General features: G+C 47.1%; 1 protein-coding gene across 38 annotated transcripts in view; it reads right to left on the bottom strand.

Annotated features, from left to right (window-relative positions):
- GPHN (gephyrin) overlaps positions 1-19,564 on the bottom strand; it is a 2,801,546-nt gene that overhangs the window by 375,658 nt on the left and 2,406,324 nt on the right. For all 38 annotated transcript variants that reach the window (XM_069638674.1, XM_069638676.1, XM_069638677.1 and 35 more), the window contains one exon: positions 15,886-16,005. In XM_069638674.1, coding sequence (XP_069494775.1) covers positions 15,886-16,005 — 120 coding nt within the window. The remainder of the gene's footprint in view (positions 1-15,885; positions 16,006-19,564) is intronic.

Below are 19,564 nucleotides of genomic sequence, written 5' to 3'. Positions count from 1 at the left end.
TCTGTCTAATACCAACACATCCGGAGCCAGATTTAACTGTTCTATAAATGTTTCTGCAGACCTTTTAAGTTCGACCATGAAGCTATTGTTATCCAGGTTACTAGAACTTTTTCCCCATTAGCAGGAGCAGATAGTTGGACTCATGGTTACTGCTCATGAACTTTGCATATACTAACGTTCTTTGAACATACCACAATGTAGTTATTGATATAACCCCATACTCGAGACGCAGTGCCTTTATTTGTACGGATTTGGGTACATTTATAACTGATCTCAGTAATTTGCCCTCAAGCTGTTGTAAGCATGCAATCTGCTTGTATTTTAAAGCTACTGTCCTTTAAGGTATTGTGGCTAATATGCTCACTATGTATACCTGAAGGATCCATTCAAAGTTATAACCCCACAATATAATGTTTTACGGACAACCGCTTTCTCCAAACTTTAGCAACAATCTTTTCCTGGTAAAATTTCCCACTGGGGTTTGCTGTGATGGAGAAAACCAAGTAGTTATATTCCGTTACTCTAACCAGTGGAATATCCTTGATACGCCATACAACATTTTCCCTACCAATACTTTTTTTTACTCAAATGCAGAATTTTGGTTTTGGCTATATTAATAACCATTGTGTTGGCCTTTGTGTATTCCACCAAAGAATGTATAGATCTTTGTAAGCCAATTTGCGTACGATCAAATGTTATAATGTCATCGGCATAGGATAACCACAGTGTTTTTACGCCGTTAATCCTAGGTCGGACATTTTTAGTTTGTCGAAACATTAAATCTTGTATCCGCTGTAAACAGGTTGTACAGGATTGGTCCTAACACACATCCTTGCTTATGGCCACTGTTAGTGTCTTGAAATGTTGGACAGTGACCTGCAAGGTTCAACCGAATATTGATCGATGTGTTGGTGTACAACAGCTGTATAAAGTATAGCAAGTTCTTTTCTATACCCCATGCAATAGGTTTTCCCCAGAGAAGTGGACTGGAAATAAGGTCAAAAGCCTTAGTAAAGTCTACATAACAATAAAGGTAGAGCCTATTTGTGTTCTCTGTCTCCGCCACTAAATATTATACTGCACATGCTAGTAATGGTATTTATTTTCTAAACCATGTCTGGTAAGGGCTAAATATTTCCTTTTAATTTCCCCACCTAGTGAGTTTATATGGTATCCAGTTAAAATGTCGAAAACATTTGGTCGAATGACAAAAATGTCAAATAAAGAATGTCTAAATTTTTTTTTTCGAATGCTTTCGTTTTTTATTGACATGTTTTTTTTGGGTTCCGAAAGTAAAAAAAGGGTTAAAACAGAAAAAAAAATAAAAAAGGGGGGTTGGGGGGGGGGGGGGGGGGGGAATACCCCCTCATTTCGAACAAAAAAACAACAAAAAAAAGACATTTGAATTTTTTTTTTTTACATTCTTTTTTCGACCAAATGTAATTCGAAATAGTCACTATAAACCAGTTTATATAAAGGCTGTCCCAAAAGCAAAAAGTTTAATATACTTAGGTGTGTTTGTTCGGCATCAGTTGGCGTGGGGAAGCAATAGTAGCTCCTGGTAATCTGTTGGTGTCAAGCCAAACAGGCTCTATTAGGCAACAAATAGGAGGTAAATGGCTCCCAGCTCCCTTCAATTTCGAAACCTCCTTCACTGCTTTAGTTTTGCATCATTGGACAAACCAAGTCTGAATAATGTTTTGCCCATTTTCTACTGCTTTAGTTTAATAGCTTATCCCTTTTCAGGGACATACACACAAGGCATACGTGCTGGCTTTATCTGCCTCCAAGAGCGATAGTAAGAATACAGTAGCTATAGTAAGATCTTCAGGGCTTACAGGCAGGTCTCAAAAGTTGTAAGAAGTATTTAATTTACTACATTTCTCTCCTGTGCAAGTATTGCTGTGCATCCAACTGTAGATCCAAACACAGGTTTTGGTGCATTCAACACAGGTTTTGCTGGGTAAGACAGGCAGTGTGACAACTATCCAGGCAGACAAAACATATCCCTTGCTACTGTATCATTACTGAACTGCTCACTGTAGCATGTCTAGCACCACCATACTAGTCTGAAAAAGCTAAAGCAGGTCTTGCAAGCCATTGTCAAAATCTGCTATATCTCAACATGCATTTGTTTGACGAAGATGCCATTGAATAAACCTACTTGCCAAAACATTTGACGGCCGTCGTCCCCTAACCTGGAGGTGGAGAGAAAAAGGAAACAAACAGGTACTCCTGAAGACTGCTTTCCTAAAGATAGCAACATCACAACCATCTGGAGATCTGGCTTCTTCTGTTTGATGGAGGTGTTGAGTGATGATTATCCCAAAGCTTCCTGCAACCTTCCAGCAAGTCCTTTTGTAGAATGTTGTTCATTGGAAGGGGGTCTTGGCCCTCAACACAGGGGCCAACACACCTACCTCTGAACAATGGTGAAGGCTCATAACTAGCCAGTGGGGCATCATCCTGAAACGCAAGTGCAGGGTGGCTGAGAGGGTGCTCAGACGCATCCTCTGACAAACTGGCCTGCTGCCTGATCCAAAGGCAATATAGATTTTGTGTCCTGTCCAAGAAGAGAGCACACATTCAAGCCTGCATCTTTGCGGCTCCAACTACAGGGCCAAACTATTCAAAATTTGCAAGGAACTGGCCATCATGTTGCCGTCTCTACCTCTCTTGTTCCCTCCCAGGCCCTCTGTACGGCTCTGGCCTCTTACTTCTCTGCTAAAACTCAGGACATCCTGTCCTCTATCTCCTCTTCCTCTCTTGGCTCCCCCTTTGGCCACCTCTCCCTCCCCTCCTCCTTTCTCTCTGACAATGCATGACAAGATTTCTAGACAAGTCCGATCTATGAAAGTGTTATCCAAACCGGTGCTCCCCTGCTCCCCCAGAACCATCAAGGACCATATGGACAATCTTGCTCCAGCTTAGGCTGATTTCTGTAATCACTTTTTCGCCACTGGAACTTTGCCCTCTCTCTTTGAGCACTCGCTTGTGCAACCCACTTCTCAAGAAGCCAGCTGCCAATCCTACCTGCCCAGCAAACTATCACCCAATCTCCATCACCCCTTTCCTGGTTAACTCTCTCTGCGATTCAGGATTGGTGCGCCTCCAACGATCTCTGCCTTAATGCTAGTAAGACAGAGGTCCTCATCATTGGGACCCCTGCTTTCCCTCCCTCACTCCGGCCGCCCACTTTGGGGTCTATTCCTTCACCTTCCTGCGAGGCTAAAAACCTTGGTGTCATCTTCAACTGCACTCTCTTTCTCGCCTCACATCTCGGACGTCGCCAAGAAGTCCCACTACCAGCTGCACCTCCTCAAAGGGACTCTTCCCTTTCTCACTTTCCCCCAGAAGCTCACGGTCTCCAGAGCCCTGGTTCTCTCTAGGCTGGACTACTGCAACAGCTTCTTCCTCAATCTGCCTTCCTCTGCTCTACGCAACTAATACAGAAAAGGACTGCAAGACTTATCCTTGGCCTCAAGCCCAGGGACCATATCTCTCCAGCCCTGAAATCTCTCCACTGGATCCCCGTGGCTGCAAGGATCAAGTTCAAGACCCTGTGCATTGTCCACAAGGCTTTCTGGAGATGAGGCCTGCACTACATCCAAGGTTTTTCCTCTTCTTCTCTGCTTTCTCTCTTCCTCCCCTGCTGACCTAACTGTCTGCTGTACCGACTGGTTGCTTGGTTAACCTCAGAGTCTCACTGGGTACCAGGCTCTTTCTTGATCAGTCACCTGTGCACTGCCTCCGGGCCTACCACGCACTTATGGGCTGTAACTTTAACCCTACAGTCCCTTGTTCACCTTGAACTACTCAGAGCCATGCTGCACTTACTAGGAGCTGTGCTATCCTCTTTCTCCCTCCCCTCTCCCTTGCACGTCCCCACTCCCTTTCCCCTTGCACTTCTTGTTCTCAAACGATCTGAGTGACACAAGGCCTAGTAAGAAAATTTGTCTTGTCCTTCCTCTGTCTTCCCTCCCTTATCTTGTCGCACCTAGAAACACTTGTCTACAGGTGCGTTATACATGACTTATCATATCATGTCATATACCCTCTATGCCCAGCAGTGGCTCAAAGTTAGAGATGAAGGCAGCTGTGCCAGAGTAACAGGCAAAGATATTGAAATGACATGGAGAAGAGTAGGAACCATTGGGCAGAGTGTAGATTCTAGAGATCACTGTAGTAAAGGGGCGACAGGCATTGGCAGTGACCCTTCTATATGGCCCCCATGCACAAGTGGAGCTGCTGGGGCTAGAGGGCAGCACAAGCAGGGGCCTCTGCAACAGAAGGAGGCAGCTAGCTAGTAGTAGGTGTTTGTAAAAATGTCACTTTTGAGGTTGAGAAAATAAGAATGGGAGGTGATCACGTATAAAAATGGTAAAAAATATTTGCCTGTTTCAGAGCTTATGAAGACAGTGACTTAGAAGGCAGGGCCTGTGTATAGAGTGGCTGGCTGATTCCTGGAAATGTTGCATTAGGTCAGTGGTATAAATGTGTGGATGCAGGTTGAAGAAAAGGCAATGGGGCTCTGTATAGGGTGGTTTAACCTTGGTAGTATGAACCCTGAATAGGTGCAGAAATGAAATTCCTAGCAGGAGCCTCCCTGATAAAATGTTGTCAGTCAGGAGTTATGTAAGCCGATGCTCAAAGGGATGATCTCTATTTCTGCTCAAAGAGAGCAGAGCAGGGTCAAGCTTTGCTCGCTGCCATTAGTTTTTGCCCATTCCAAGAATGCAAAGTCAATACACGTGTTTAGGCAATTGGCTCTTCTGCATACTGCTCTGTACTGCTTTAATACTGCACAGACTGCTCCAGTGAGCTTATGTTCCACCTGTGTGCAAAAATGCTTACAGGATGCCTTAGAAGTCCATCCAGTACGCATGCTTTTATCCTCTGGGTTGGTCCCAGTAGAAATCAGTGCAAAGGTCCCAAGGCTATTTCTGGTACTGTGCAGTATCACAGAGCGTCAAAAAGAATGCTTGAAGCTATAGCAATAAATAGGTTGTACAAGTGGACGACCCAAAACTTTTCTGCTCGAATGGCTTGAAAACTGTACCTCAGACTAAAGCCTGGTGTCAGCAGGCAGAAGTGTAGAAGTGAAGCATAGGAAACCATTCTTGTGGAACACCCTCCCATCACCCAGGTTTGGAAACATGTCCTGGAACAGGGTTCCAGTGTGAAAAATAATAGGTTTGTGGCCCAAAGTGTGCATGTCTGTGTGTACAAACCGTGGGAAACCTGAAGGTGTCTCCCTGACTAGTCCGCGGGGATCTGTCATCCAGGTGGCCAGGACACAGCCATCGCTATTGGTTCCAGTTCCTGGGGGTGAACCAGTGACGGAGGATCACCTGGATGGGGGGTCCTTGGGGAGTGGAAGTGGTATCCCCTTCTTATAGCACCTTTTCCCCATCCTACCCCATAGAATACTCAAACACTCTACCCCCCCCCCTTTTCCAACACAAACACTTTTGAGCACCACGAAAGACCACAGACACACCAGAGCCGGTTACCCGACATCTCCCACCACAAGGGGCAGGCAAAGTCAGGCAACTGACAAGAATCACACACACACGACTGCCCTTTCCCTTCCCCACAGGGATAAAAGGTGGAGCAAGGCAGACCACACGACGAGAGAGCTAACTCAGCACGGCAGTTCAAGAGGAGGAGAAAGACTGAGCGAATCGAGAGGGTGCCAAGGAGAGTGGCAACCTTGCCCTTTCCGAGCCAGGCCTGTGAAACCTCCACAGAATAAATCACAAGACCATGAAGGATAGGCAGCATGTGTTGCAGCAGATGTCAACGGTAAACTGGGCCCTCCTCTGCTGATGACCAAGCCAGGGAGAGACACTTGCCACTGGGGTACCGGCTGACTCCAGAGACGAGCAAAGCCAAGCGGGTCATCACAGCCGGTGAGTCGAGGGGATAAGAAAGCAAACTCTGTTGAACAAAAGTAGTAAACGGCTAATTGAAGAAAGTACAAAGAATTGTTAATACGAAAGGGGAAAACCAGCTACAGAGGAGTCGGACACCACATGGGTGCTCACTCTGGAATCTCTGGGTGACTACCCTATTGTTGAAACTACTGTTACCAGAAGGTCTTGGGAAACGCGAGAAAGGGGTCAAAGCGGTCATACAGGGGTCTAGTAAAATCCTCTGTACAGTCGAAAGTCTTTGACCAGCAGATGATTGAAGCTCAGGGAAGTGAATCGTGCATTGTAAGAACTGTTCAGTACATTTTTTAAATTAGCAAAGTAAACAAGTGTGAACCCGATGGAGGGATGCCGATAAAAGGGTGTGAAGCCAGAAGTCCCAATGAATAGTGTGTTGACAAGAGTGATCCCGGCAGAGGGATGTCCACAGTGAACTGTTTAAAAAGACATTAAGATTTGTGAATGTCACAGATGAGATTGTGTTGAAAGCCGTAGTGAACCAGACAGAGGGAGGATAATATTCGAGAAGGTTCTGAGCCCGGAAGAGGGGGATCCAATGGCGAAAAGGCATCACCCAACGTGCAAGCAGAAAGGAACTTTTGTTAATTATTTTTGGAATGCATCAGGTCCTCTGAGGCAAGAGACTTAGTGTAAAAAAGAGACTTAACCACCAAAGGCTCTGATATTTGGGAGCGGAAATGTTGGCTTGTGCTGGGAAAGCTTGAGTATGTGCTGTGCTCCGGAGTCCCACCTTGTCCCGTGCTCAAAACGTGGGGAAGGGAGACACCGACTAGCACATCCTGACTTATTATTTGTGAACACTCCTTTCTTGTGAACCTTTTCCCACACTCTGTTTGTATTTAGCATAAGGATTGGCATTAGGTTTTTCTTAGTATAGGCCCTTTTATTTTTTATTTTATTTTTATATTTTTGTTTAATTGAATTACAATTTTTACAACAAAAAAAAGCTTTGAACAAATCCATATATTCCACATGTTCTTTCAGTCTTTTAGCTTACTCGTTCTCATTCTCATTGTTCATCGTGTTTATCTATCATCAGAGATTTGAAAAAAAGAGCTACCCCCGTTGCCCATCGTGTATTCATCCCGCTTGCCAGAGATTTCCACCATGTCTCTGCAATGTAAGTAGTCTTGCTTGCCAGAATTTGTCAGATGATGTTCTCTTTGCAGGTTGGTTCCTGGGCAGGCTAATAACAGATGGCGGGAGGTTTCTTTTATAGCATTTCCTGCACAAAACCGACAGTTATTTGTAGCTGCTTGGTTCCTTCTTGCTCCCACTTCGTTTGTCAGAATTTGGTTTAATCTAAACCTCAGGAATAGTCTGTTCAAATTTTTATCTGGAAATGTAGCCAAATAGTTTCTTACTGTATTCACTTTTGCAGGAATAGTTGGGATATTTCTTGTGGTTTTGTTCTGTTCTGCCAGATCCAGGGTCGCAATCCAGTCCATTTCCAACAATTTCTTGATGGCTTTGTTTGGATTTGTAGACAGTTCTTCAGTTGAGATGTTCATGTCTATCAGCATTTGTTTGTTTTTTGCTGCCCATTTAGACATAATAATGTTCTTTCCACACTCTATTTCTGTATTGATAATTTGCTCTGTAATCGTTTTTCTATAGAGCATCAGCGTATTTCTCTCCGCCATTGCTGATAGTGATGATAGGCACAGTTCTCTTCTGATCAATGTTATAGATGTGGTTTTTGACAGGCCTAAAACATTCCTCCAAAAATAGCTCTCTATTTTGGCCCAGATGTTTCCTGGCAGCTGTGGCATGGCATCTGATCCATATAGGCTTGTTGTTACTTTCGACTTGTAAAAGTCAATCACTGGGATTAGGGAAAATCGGCCGTATTAGTTATCGATGGCTTTTGCCTGCGATGTTAACATTTGTACTTTTGCAAGAAGTACCTCCTGCATTGGTTGTTCCAAAGATGTGCTACTTAGCGTCACACCTAGATATTTAAACACCTCAACTTTTTCTAGGACCGTACCATTTGCAGTCCATCTGTACTTCGCTCCTTGTTTTGTGTTTTCTCCCAAGGCCAAGATTTTAGTTTTTGTTTTATTCATTTCTAGTCCAGGTAATTTGACAAGTTGTTTATCTGCCTTTGAAGACCCGCCAGTGTCAGGTCTAGCAGAATAATATCGTCAGCATAGATGATTCTGGAGACCTTTATGCCACCTACTGTTGGAGGAAAGAGTCTGCAAAGTCTGCAATATAAGCATTATACAGAGCCGGGGCCAATGGGCACCCCTGCTTCACTCCCCATGCTATTTTTATCTAGTCTGACAGATCCCCCGCTTTGTTCAATCTTACTCGCACTGTAGTGTTTTGCCCTTTTATTTTGACAACGCCACTAGGGCTGCCTTATTATTATTTGATGGTTGTAGCTTGCTCCTATCTTAGATTTAGGTTTAGATTAGGCGTTTTTCCAACCCGCGTATACAGTTTAATAGACATCCTTGAACTGTGATCAGTTGTGTCTGTCTTTACTGTTGCCACCATGAGTTCCTTACAAAACTCTACTCTAGAAACAATTCCCTGAAAGAGCGCATATCATGTAGTATGCAGAGTGACCAGCTTTGGTCGGACACAAAGCACTTTAGACACTCCCTGCGAGTCATAGGTCGAAATGAACTGTGCATAACAAATAAAAAAATAAAATTTCTTGGAATGTGAAACCTCTTGGGATGCAGGAGATGAATGGTACCAAATGGAAGAAAAAAAAAAGTAAAAGGAAAAACGAGGGCCACCAAAGGCTACATGCACCCTACCTTCATTTTTCCAAATATAAAAAGTTGCCGCATAGTGCATTCTGGTTCCATCCTCTTTTTGGATGATATGCCATAAGTGTGGGAGGAAAGACAAATGGGCATATGTAGGTAAGCATGTAATGGGGCTGTCAAAGATAGCTGATGGTAGCCTACCTGTATTTCATTAGATAATGATTACTTATACTTGCACTATTAGAATTTTCATCAATTGAACAGCACTTGAACATCTTGTAAGCAAACTGAAGTTGGTAACATAACGGCACCATGGAATAACATTGTTTAAAGCTGAAAACAATCTTTGCCCTTTTAATACATTTTGTAAAGCTGGTTTGGCTTGCAGTGGGCAAGTAAACTTCGATTTAACAAAAAGGCAAACCAAACAAGGGGTTAATTGCTATATACAGATTTGTATGAAGATAGCTCTTGGTGGGGGCGGCGGTCGTCATCGCAGACCACCGCGCTGTCCACTCCTATGGGCTCCGGCCCGACCCAGGAACAAACCATCTCATAAAAAGACATAATGGGAGCCATCAATGAAGCCCGCACATCAATGGAAGCGAAAATGGATGGGCTGTCCTAAGAAATCTCCTTCCTACGCCAGAACTTGCATAAACTCTCCTCACGGATGGGGAGGCCGAAAAGCGGATATCAGACACAGAGAATGCCATGAGGAAAATGGAGAAGCAACTGGCAGTGGTGACACAAACAGAATCCTGGAAAATCGCACTGAGGATAGTAAGGGGAGGTCAGGCTGGAACAACCTCTACATATTTCGGTCTGCCGGAGAAAACAGAGGGCCCTATGACACCCCAAAAATTATCCAATTTCTTCTCGGTTGAGAGAGCACATAGGGTTCTCACTGGCAGGCCCGTGCCAGGTGCCAACCCATGCACGGTAATAGCAAGACTTTTGAAGTTTAGGGACAGGGACACCCTCCTGCAGATGGCATGGGCCACTGGCACCATAACATACAACAGGTCCAGGATTGGATTTTTCCCAGACTACACAAAGGAGGTACATCAGGTGAGACAATCATTTGATGCAATTAAGAGGAAGCTGTTGGCCAGCAGAATCAAATATGCCCTCTTCTTTCCCTCACAGCTAAACATATACCATGGGACAAAAGCCCTTCTCTTTAAAACTCCGAAGGAAGCATGGAACTGGTACGAAACCAATGTAGGCCTATCACCAGACATGGCGAAACGCAGGGAGCCACAGCAGCCTGTCCTGGAACAGGTGCCATCTACAGCCGTGCTCCAATCCCAGGACCTCATAACACCAGACATTGAGGGCAACGTCCCGGAGCTAGGGGCCAGTGGATGAATGATTGGATTAGTTACTGCCTGGCCTGACACGGCTGGGACTCTAGGCGACACAGGGGGTTGCATGCCGGATTAGCGAAAATGAACATTGCGGCCATAAACAATCGACGGAGCCCCGAAGTGACAACGAGAATAGACACCCAACGGATGGGTGCAGGGTTTGGGTGACAGGTACTTCAAGTTGGGGGTAAGTATGCAGAGGGATGTGGTGGGGCTCTCTGTTAGTTCACCAGTAATGTTTGGACACAAAAGGTTACAGTGATCTTAGAGTTTGGTTTTATTACTAGTTTGCCTCGCTTGGGACACTTTGATGGGGCAGAATGGGAGAAGGATCACAAGGTTCATGGGACACTTCAGGAGGCGGGGGAAAGGAAGGAAGAGCTCAGACTCTGCACTGAAAACGCAACTCTGGGGGAAGGATGGCACATGAGAGGGCGGTATCGCTGTTAACATGGAATGTCAATGGGTTAGGCACAAGCCTTAAACGAAGGCTGGTGCTTCAATTTCTCAACAGGCACTCTCCAGATATAGCCCTTCTGACAGAAACCCACTTGTGGGTATGGATGAAAGTTTTTCAAAAGGTCCAACTATGCAATGGCCTACCATGCCGGAGTCTCTAGGGGGAAAGAGGGACATTAGTCTTAATACACAAAAGGGCACCATTTCACAGGCGCAAGGTTCAGACAGACCCACGGGGGCAATTTGTGGAGTTAACAGTGGATCTATTGTAAAACAAATGGGGCATCTTGATGGTATACATCCCCCTCCCCCCATCTCATGCTTGAGCTGCTAAATAACCTCCAAACCACAATCACAGACCACTTGGACATGTGGGTGCTGTGGGGGGACTTTAAGGAGGTTATGGATGTGGGCAAGGATAGAACACACGTGGGTAATAGAAACTCAGCTCTTCTGACCAAACTGCATTCTTTGGCGGCAGCATTGGGGCTAGTAAACGTATGGGGGGCACTGCACAGGGTAGAGTCTGGCTTTTCATTTTTCTCCAATACACAAAGTCCCTATCAAGGATAGACTATTTCTTGTCCCACAGGGTATGGCCCAGAGGTTGTTGTCCGCAACATTTCTTGCCAGGGTTATCTCGGATCACCCCCCTCTTTTCATAGAGATTAAAAGTGGGCGGACGAAGCCCGGAGCGGCTTGGCACCTCAACACATATTACTTGGGCATGCCTGAAGTACTAGAGGGGTTATCTAGTAAGACGTCGGAATACTTCACCTTAAATGAGGGGTCTGTTGACAGCCCGATCACACTATGGGAGGTATATAAGGCAGTGCTTCGGGTGGAGGCTCTCTCTCTGGTGGTGGCACAATGCCAGCAACACGCCAAGGGGATTGAGGAGGTTGAGTCGCTTGAAGTAAGGAAGGAGGTGAGTTTCTGGAATCGGGTTCCCGGGCTTCACAGGAAACTCTAGTCACAGCACAAGAGGCTCTGAGGAACGTACCCTAGACAATGCGAGAATGTCTCACTGAGCTGCGCACAGCCAAATTCACGAGTCTGGGGACAAGGCTGGGAAAATCTTGTCCTGGTTGGAGAGGCGGGACAGAGGTAAGGGGTATATACGGGCCATACAAGACTAGGGGGGGTGGGTTGCTAACGGAAGATTCAGACATTGCAGGGGCATTCATATACTTTTACAAGGAGCTGTACAGCCCATCGATGACTATGCCGAGGACAGACGGGTTAAACTTCCTCGACTCGATAGTGATCCCTCGCCTCTCGGAACAGTAGGCGATGAAACTCGACTCTAAGATCACAAAGCAGGAGGTGGCGGCAGCACTATCTCAGCTTCAATCTGTCAAGACCCCGGGACCAAATGGGAGAGGCAGTGATAGAACCCATGCACCGCGTGTTTATGCGAAGCAAACAAAATGGTTATCTCCTCCTGGATCTTAGGAAAGTATGCATTGTGGTGCTCCCCAAACCAGGGAAACTGCCAGAACTCTGCACCTCCTACAAACCGACCTTGCTAATTAATGGGGAGACCAAAGTCCTGGTGTGAGTTCGAGTTAAGCGACTACTGGGGGTGACAGATTCCCGAATATACCCAGATCAATGCAGATTCATGCCCTCTAGAGCCACGCGGATGACTCTGCGAAGGGTACAGTTCACCATCAGCCAGGCCTCTATTATACCAGACCCACTAGCACTCCCAGCTGTGGACTTTGAGAAGGCCTTTGACTCGGTGGGGTGGGACGCCCTATGGGACATTATGGGCTGGATGGGATTAGTGGACAAGTTCATGTCCTGGGTTACGTTGCTATACAAATCTCCAGAGGCAGTGGTACAGGTGAACAGGGCCTTCACATTGGGGTGGGGGACCAGGCAGGCCTGTCCCTTTTCTCACCTGCTGTTCAGGCTGGCCGTAGTACCACTGGGTAAAGAAATCGGAATGGACAGGGTTCACATGGCCATGGGGGAGGCCAGGGAGGACCGGGTCTCGCCCTACGCGGATGACCTCCTCTTTTACATAATCAACCCTGTCAACTCCTGCCCCGAGGTGACACACATACTGATGGAGTATCAAGGGTTTTGTGGACTCAAAGTGAATGAACACAAAAAGTCCTTTTTCCCTTCCAAGGGGGGAGTAGGGGCAATCCCTCGGCAGTACCCATACTCAATCTTGATCTTGGGGGCTTCGAATACTTGGGAATCCGCATGATTCCGATTCCCAAGGACTTTTTTTCGCTTCAACCTACAACCGGTGCTAGACAGATTCTCGGCCGACACGGTTCATTGGCAATCCCTCCCATGAACTTTGTTGGGCGAGGCAGCCCTCTTTAAGATGCTGACGCTCCAGAGTTTCTCTATGTTCGCAGAGCGCGCCCCGCTGCCCATCCCCAAGACGATCTTTACATCCATCGATAGCACTCTCCTGGGGCTGCTCTAGGTAGGGAAACAACCATGCATTGCTCTCAAAACCCTTAGGCGCTCAGTCTGGGGGGGGGGGGGGGGAAATCGGGCTGCCCTTCCTCCGTAGGTATTATTGGGCTGCACAATTAGGAGTAGTGAATGAATGGTTTCATGGTGACCCTAGGCTTCCCCATATAGGGGTCGGGGGGAACGAGAATGGCATTAGAAACACCCTTGCAAATATTATACAGGGACAGGAAAGAGACCGCAGAATTACCTGGGATGACGCAGCACATACAACAAATCTGGTTTGATGCTCATGACGACATTGGTTGGGGAGGGAAACAGACGCTGGACCAGGCCCTCTGGAATAATGGGCACATTCCGGAAGACCTAAAAATGGGCAACTTTGTGAGCTGGGAGGATCGGGGGTTCAGACCTTAGCAGATGTAGTACGGGAGGGACGTATCATCTCATTTGACACACTGAAGGACACGCTCGAGTTACAAGACAGAGAATACCATAGATAGCTCCAATTAACGCATGCCATCGGCTCTCAGTTCCCTGCGTTGGAGGAGATCCCCAAGTGCTCCCCCCTTAGAGGCTAACCTTTTCCCAGGGTCAATTGCTACTAAGGCCACCTCCAAGCTATATCAGGTACTTACTGCTTTTGGGACCCAGGAGCTGTCCCGACTCAAAGAGAAGTGGGAGAGGGATGTGGTTCCATTGAAGTCAGAGGAATAGCTGCACGACTTCGCCCTATCCAATATAAAATACTACACCAGGCATATTACTCCCGGGCAGCAATGGCAAGGTGGGGTGTGGTGGATAGCGGTGCGTACCTGAGGTGGGGGAGGGCACCATGTTGTGTAGCTGCGACTCAATACAGGAGTTTGGCCGGAAATGCACCCATAAATTATCGGGTGTGCTGGGGTCTCAAGTTCTGCAGGACCCAAAACATGGTGTTATTGGGAATCTGGGGGAAGTGGAGTTGACCAGACATGAGAAGACACTCCTTGCTGTAGCGCTTGGACTGGGGAAGAGCTGCAACGTGGGGCTCTGCGGAAAGACCAAGCCTCAGTCGTGGGGCGGCAGAGGTCGACAGATGTGCATCCCTGGAAAGGCAAATCTATAAGGCCAGGGTTTGCCCCAGGAAATTCCACAAGTTATGTGGGGGATGGGTAGGGGGTGGGTGAGAGACAGATAATGCACTTCCCTGGAGGGGTTGGGGGGTGCCTTCCCACCTGAAATAAGATAGAACCACAGCCTGATATTACCCGCTTCCGTTTAATCTGTGATCTTTATTTATGTTCTACGACACTGTTGACAAGCTGTAACCAAGTGTTGGCGATCTCTTGTTCGTTTGTTTATGTGTTTTATTGGAAAATCAAACAGAATTATAAAACAAAATGATGCACCTACAACAAGTTACTAACGAACAAAAACTCCTGCCCGACAGCATGAGACAGGGGAATCAAACGAAGGATCCAAAGGTGAAAAAAATGGATTATTTTCACTGTGACACTGTCAGGGGAACCCATTATCTTGAAAGCTGGGTGCCCACAATCAACAAATGTTAGCTAAGTGGTTGTGCAAATTCTTTCAAACACATTTATTAAATATCTGAAATTGGTACATTAAGAAAATTGGTAACATTTTAATTATATGTATGGTACAATACCTTTGGACCACCATAACAGAGAACCAAATTCATTTGTAATTGAATGTTCTTCTTGAGACAAGGACCTCTAGTAACGTTGAGAATGTACATACGACTAGGAGTGTAAATGAGCAAATTCCTGGATATCAATAAACAAGACACTACATCCATTGACGTGGATTACAGATTTAGGATCTTGGCCTGTCATTCTGGAAACTAAGATCAATGTGACGGGCAAAGTCTTGAAAAACACTTCACATTTTAAGCTAATATGAGAAACCGTGTATGTGGCCATTTTGCACAAATAAGGACTACCTGCATCTAATCAGTGGAAACCTTGGCTACTTCTTGAGCAGAAATTATTTAGCAAAAACGTACACAGAAAGGGCTGTATCCAGTCCATCTTCCACTATATTTGGACAGATCCTTTGTAGGAACTTGGGATGCCAAGTGCTGCCAATTAACATCACCTCTTGTTGCAAACAGATCTACTGCAGTCTGCAGAGTAAACAACTTCAAGAAGAGATCTTAAAACATTATGCTTAGACCCACTGTGGAAACTTACTGGCTGCAAAATTAAAGCTAGTGTGTGATTGAACCTGCTGACCATGCATTTAAAATGCATAGGACTATGTGTGTGCCTCTTCTACAACCAGATTGCCTTGGGCATGTAAGTTACAGCAATGCTGAGCCCTTCGAGTTCAATTCTAAAGACACAGCAAACATGCCCCGTTTAGTTGAATGTGAGTACAAATTCAGCTATAGGGGACATGTTTGCCCTGTGTTTACAGTTGAATTCTAAAGAAACTTTAAAGATACGGCAAACAAACATGTCCTGTATATCTGAATATCTACTCACATTCAGCTAAACAGGACACGTTTGCCGGCTGTGTTGTAACTTTCATAATTCTGGTGTGTCTTTAGAATTCAATTCTAAAGACATACCATTGGTTCTGAAAGTTATAACACCACAGCGTGTCTTTAGAATTCACTGTGCTGACAGAATTAAACAAACACAAGCTCCTTCTAGCTAAGGAATACCTGCAAGAATCCTGGAGGGGGTTGCCGCTGGATTATTCCGCCAGGGCGTTGAATCATACAAACACCTATTAATATCACAAAATGGATGCCAGAAAGATTTGAAAAAATAGGGTTTGGGAGCCCATTAAGTTGTTCATCCTACATTTCAAAATGACTTGTCCAATGCAAGCTTCCTGGTTCCATGTGAACAGAACGGTGAAGTGGAAACAGGCGAGAGGTCGAGTTTGACAATAGTATCTTATTGTTGCGCAATCATTACTCACATCATCGGATTCCCTGATGAGTTCGGTATCTTCTACTTGCACCACAGCATCAGCACCACATGGGATGGGGGCACCTGTTGTTACTCGCATCACCTGACCAGGCATCACCGTCTGAGTTGGCTAAAGTGAAAGATAAATACAGTAACTCACTAACCACTTTCAGTTCAGAAAAGCCTCTCTTATTGAGTCTTTGAAAATAATGGTGTGACACAATGTGCGTATTACAGTAAAATGCAAGGACAACATTAACTTTTTGCTAAAGCAGCTCTTTAGAAAAACGGATGACTCGATGTGGACTTTGTCCCTCTTTTTTTAAATGTTAAATTATGTACAACTGTGGTTCAGAAGAAAGTCAATTTCATTAAAAATTATAGTAATAGAAAACGTATCACAAAGCAGTACAAGGATTTAACAAGGGAATTTAAAAGTAATATTAACCCTTCCTCTATGTAAATAAATCATCTAAATACCCTTGCTACCTTTCAAGTAATGCTGTTCTCCTCCAAAACCGCATCATTATTTTTATCAAAAACTGGAAGTAATGATATAGCTTTCATGCCCTTCCAGGAGGGTGGACATGGCCTTTAACGGCCCGCCGCCTGAGCAAAGTTCAGGTCTACCCTCCTGGCAGGGCATGAAAGCCATTCACAAACCTGTGGTTCGTCCGGGGTGCACATGGCTTTCACAATTTCATCTAGCGCAGCCGATCTCCCGATGCAAATGAAAAAAAAAAAAAATGATGGGCAAATTCCCTTTTCCATGTCTATGCGGCCAGACGTGAAGAGCAAAAGTAAGGTAGGTGGAGGGGGGGAGGGAGACTAATTGGGCCATTTTGGGGCGGGATGAACAGGTAGAGGCTCCCGGTTCCCTCCAGCAATGAAAAAAAAAAAAGGGGGGAAAAAGCACCACCCAGGGAATGGACTCAAGTGGCTGGGACAACGGTCGGGCATTGTGTGTTCTCGCGTGCTGTTCCAGCCACCTGATTGGCTAAGCGCCCTTCCCTGGTTGCAAATGTCCCATCTTAAACACAGGCCTGCTGCTGATATTAACAGACACAAAGTCTGGGACTCTAGAGCCACATTGATTCAAAGTTTTCAGAATATACGTAACATACAGTGAATCTAAATGCGAAATACTTACACACTACATGGTTGTTCTGAAAACAAGGTAGTAACATTTCAGCTTTAGGAGAACAAAGTTGGAAACCACTGCATTAAGGGGTTAGGGGGGGACAGAGTACTGGAGGGCTTTTTTAAAATTCCTTTGATGTTTTCCTTAATTTTTTAAAAGAACCTCCATGAAGAACATTTGACATCGAAATCTAAGAGCCAATTCATATTGTCAACTATCAGTAGTAGTGGGTTCATAGTACGAGCCTTCTGCTTCTTGTACAATGTTAAAAGTGGAAGACTACTTATGGATAAAACAAGCTTTACACTGCTGTGTATCAATGGATTCAAATGTTGTATCAAATACCCATGTCATTGGACGAGCCCGGATTAGCCAGTCGTCCAGGTAGGCACTTGGTGAAAACCCTGGGTGCCGACTTTAATCCGAACGGTAGGGCTCTGAATTGGTAGTGGCGTCCCTGAACCACGAAGCTGAGGAACTTCCTGTGCCTTTTTAGAATGGGGATGTGGAAGTAAGCATCCTCCAGGTCCAACAACGATAGGAAGTCGCCTTCCTCCAGCTGTCCCAGCACGTGCTGGAGGGTGACCATCCTGAATTTCTGCGCCTTGATGTATTTGTTTAACCCACGCAGGTTCAGGATGGGGCGCCAACCGCCTGTCTTCTTTCTGACGAGGAAGTACCTTGAGTACATTCCGGAGCCCCGGAGCCTCCTGGGGACGAGCTCGATGGCACCTTTTTTGAGCATTGCCTTTACTTCCAACAGCAGTTGAGGGACGTGATTCTCCTTCCTGGCCACGGGAGGAATGTGAGGGCACTTCTTTTGGAATTCCAGCGAGTGCCCGTTGGCCAGGGTGTCCAGCACCCAACGGTCGGAGATGGACTCCCACACGCTGATGAACTTCGTCAGCCGGCGTCCCACCGGGGTGCTTCGGTGGGGGCCCGACCACACGGCCGGGTCAGTCTTGTTTGGAGGAGGCCTTGCTGCCTTGGCCTCCTTGACGACGACGGCGGGATCCCCCTTGCTTGCCGCGACCTCTGTAGGCCTCCTGGGAAGAGGAGCGGGCCGCCTGGCGGTAAGCAGAGGAGCCACCGCTGGATCCTTTGGAGGCACCCTATCTGCCTCCGGAGCTCCGAAAGGGCCATCGCTGCTGAAGCACTCCAAGGGCCCGGGCCGTCTCCGAGTCGGTCTTGATGGCCTGTAGAGACTCACCCACCGCCTTACCAAAGAGGTTGTTGCCGTCGAACGGCATGTCCAACACTCTGGTCTGGACGTGCTGGCGAAAGTCTGTCTCCTTGAACCATCCCCGTCGTCGGAGGCAGACTCCGTTGCCCAGTTGGTGAAATCCGGTATTGGCGATGTCCGTCGCCACCTTTACGGCGTGATCCGACGCCACCTCGTCCTCCTGCAGAATTTCTAGGGCCTCTGCCATTTTGTCATCAGGCAGGAAATCTAGCAGGGGAGCCAACTTGAACCGGATCTCCCTGTCGTAGCGGGCCACGATCGCTAAGGCATTGGCCGCCTTAATCGTCATCGCCGCCGCCGAGATGACTCGTCGTCCCATAGAGTCCAACTTCTTGCCCTCGCTGTCCGGCGGGGAAGTGGAAGCTGCCGTGCCCGCTGCCTTCTTCTTAGCCGCTGCCGAGACGACCGAGTCCGGCGTGGGCTGGGCTCTGAGGCACAAGGGGGAGGCATCGGGGACTCTGTACTTCTTCTCATACCTGTCCCTCTTGGCGGGTGTCGTGGCAGGGTTCTTGAGGACAGCAAGCCCCTTGTCCCAGATGTCGTCGAGTAAAGGCACTGCGAGGACCGTCTTCCTCTTAGCCTCTCGTCGTTGGTACAGAAACCCCTCCTTTTTCTGTTCTTCAGGGCAGAGCTGGAAGAGCTCGGATGCCCTGGTTATCATGGCGTGGAAAGAGCCAACCTCTTTGGCTGGGGACGCCCGCGGGGGGGGGGGGGTGATGACGGGATGTCCGCTGTGTGTTCGCCGCCGTCGTCCATCCCCGTCGCCGTATCCTCTCCCGGCGAGGGGTGGACTCTCCTCCGCTTGTTCGGAGGGCTTCCCGACGGGCCTGGTTCTGGCTCCTCCGTCGGGGTGCGTGGTAATCTCGTCCTTATCTCGGTACATAAGGATTGGATTGCCAACAAAATGGCCGCCGAGCTACCCTGGGTCTCGGGCAATGGCTGCGACGGACGGGATGGCTGCTCCTTTGGGCCCTGTTCGTCGTCGCTATCTTCGATCACGTCAGCAGGGACCGTCCCCTGGGATCGAACCTTCTCGAACCTCTCGTTGAGGTTTCTGAACCTCTCGTTGAGGCCTATGGACCTTTCGTTGAGGCCCTTCTCGGTCTCCACCAGTTCCTCCTCAGAGGCTGATTCCGAGTCTGTAATGGCCACCGCCCCCCCCCTCTTTTTCAGCCAGGGGCTTCACGGGAGTCTTAGCGATGGGCTGGAAAGAGGATTCCCTCCGCGGCGGCAGGGATACTTTGGGCCCAGAGGCCGTTTCCATTGGCGTAGTCGCAGCCAGCTCCGCCAGGGTCGCAGCGACCA

This window comes from Ambystoma mexicanum, chromosome 14, assembly GCF_040938575.1.
Source record: "Ambystoma mexicanum isolate Mex_15411 chromosome 14, UKY_AmexF1_1, whole genome shotgun sequence".
In the NCBI taxonomy this organism is placed as follows: domain Eukaryota; kingdom Metazoa; phylum Chordata; class Amphibia; order Caudata; family Ambystomatidae; genus Ambystoma; species Ambystoma mexicanum.
Note: the sequence above shows the minus strand (reverse complement) of the source record. Positions and strands in the feature narration are given on the sequence as shown.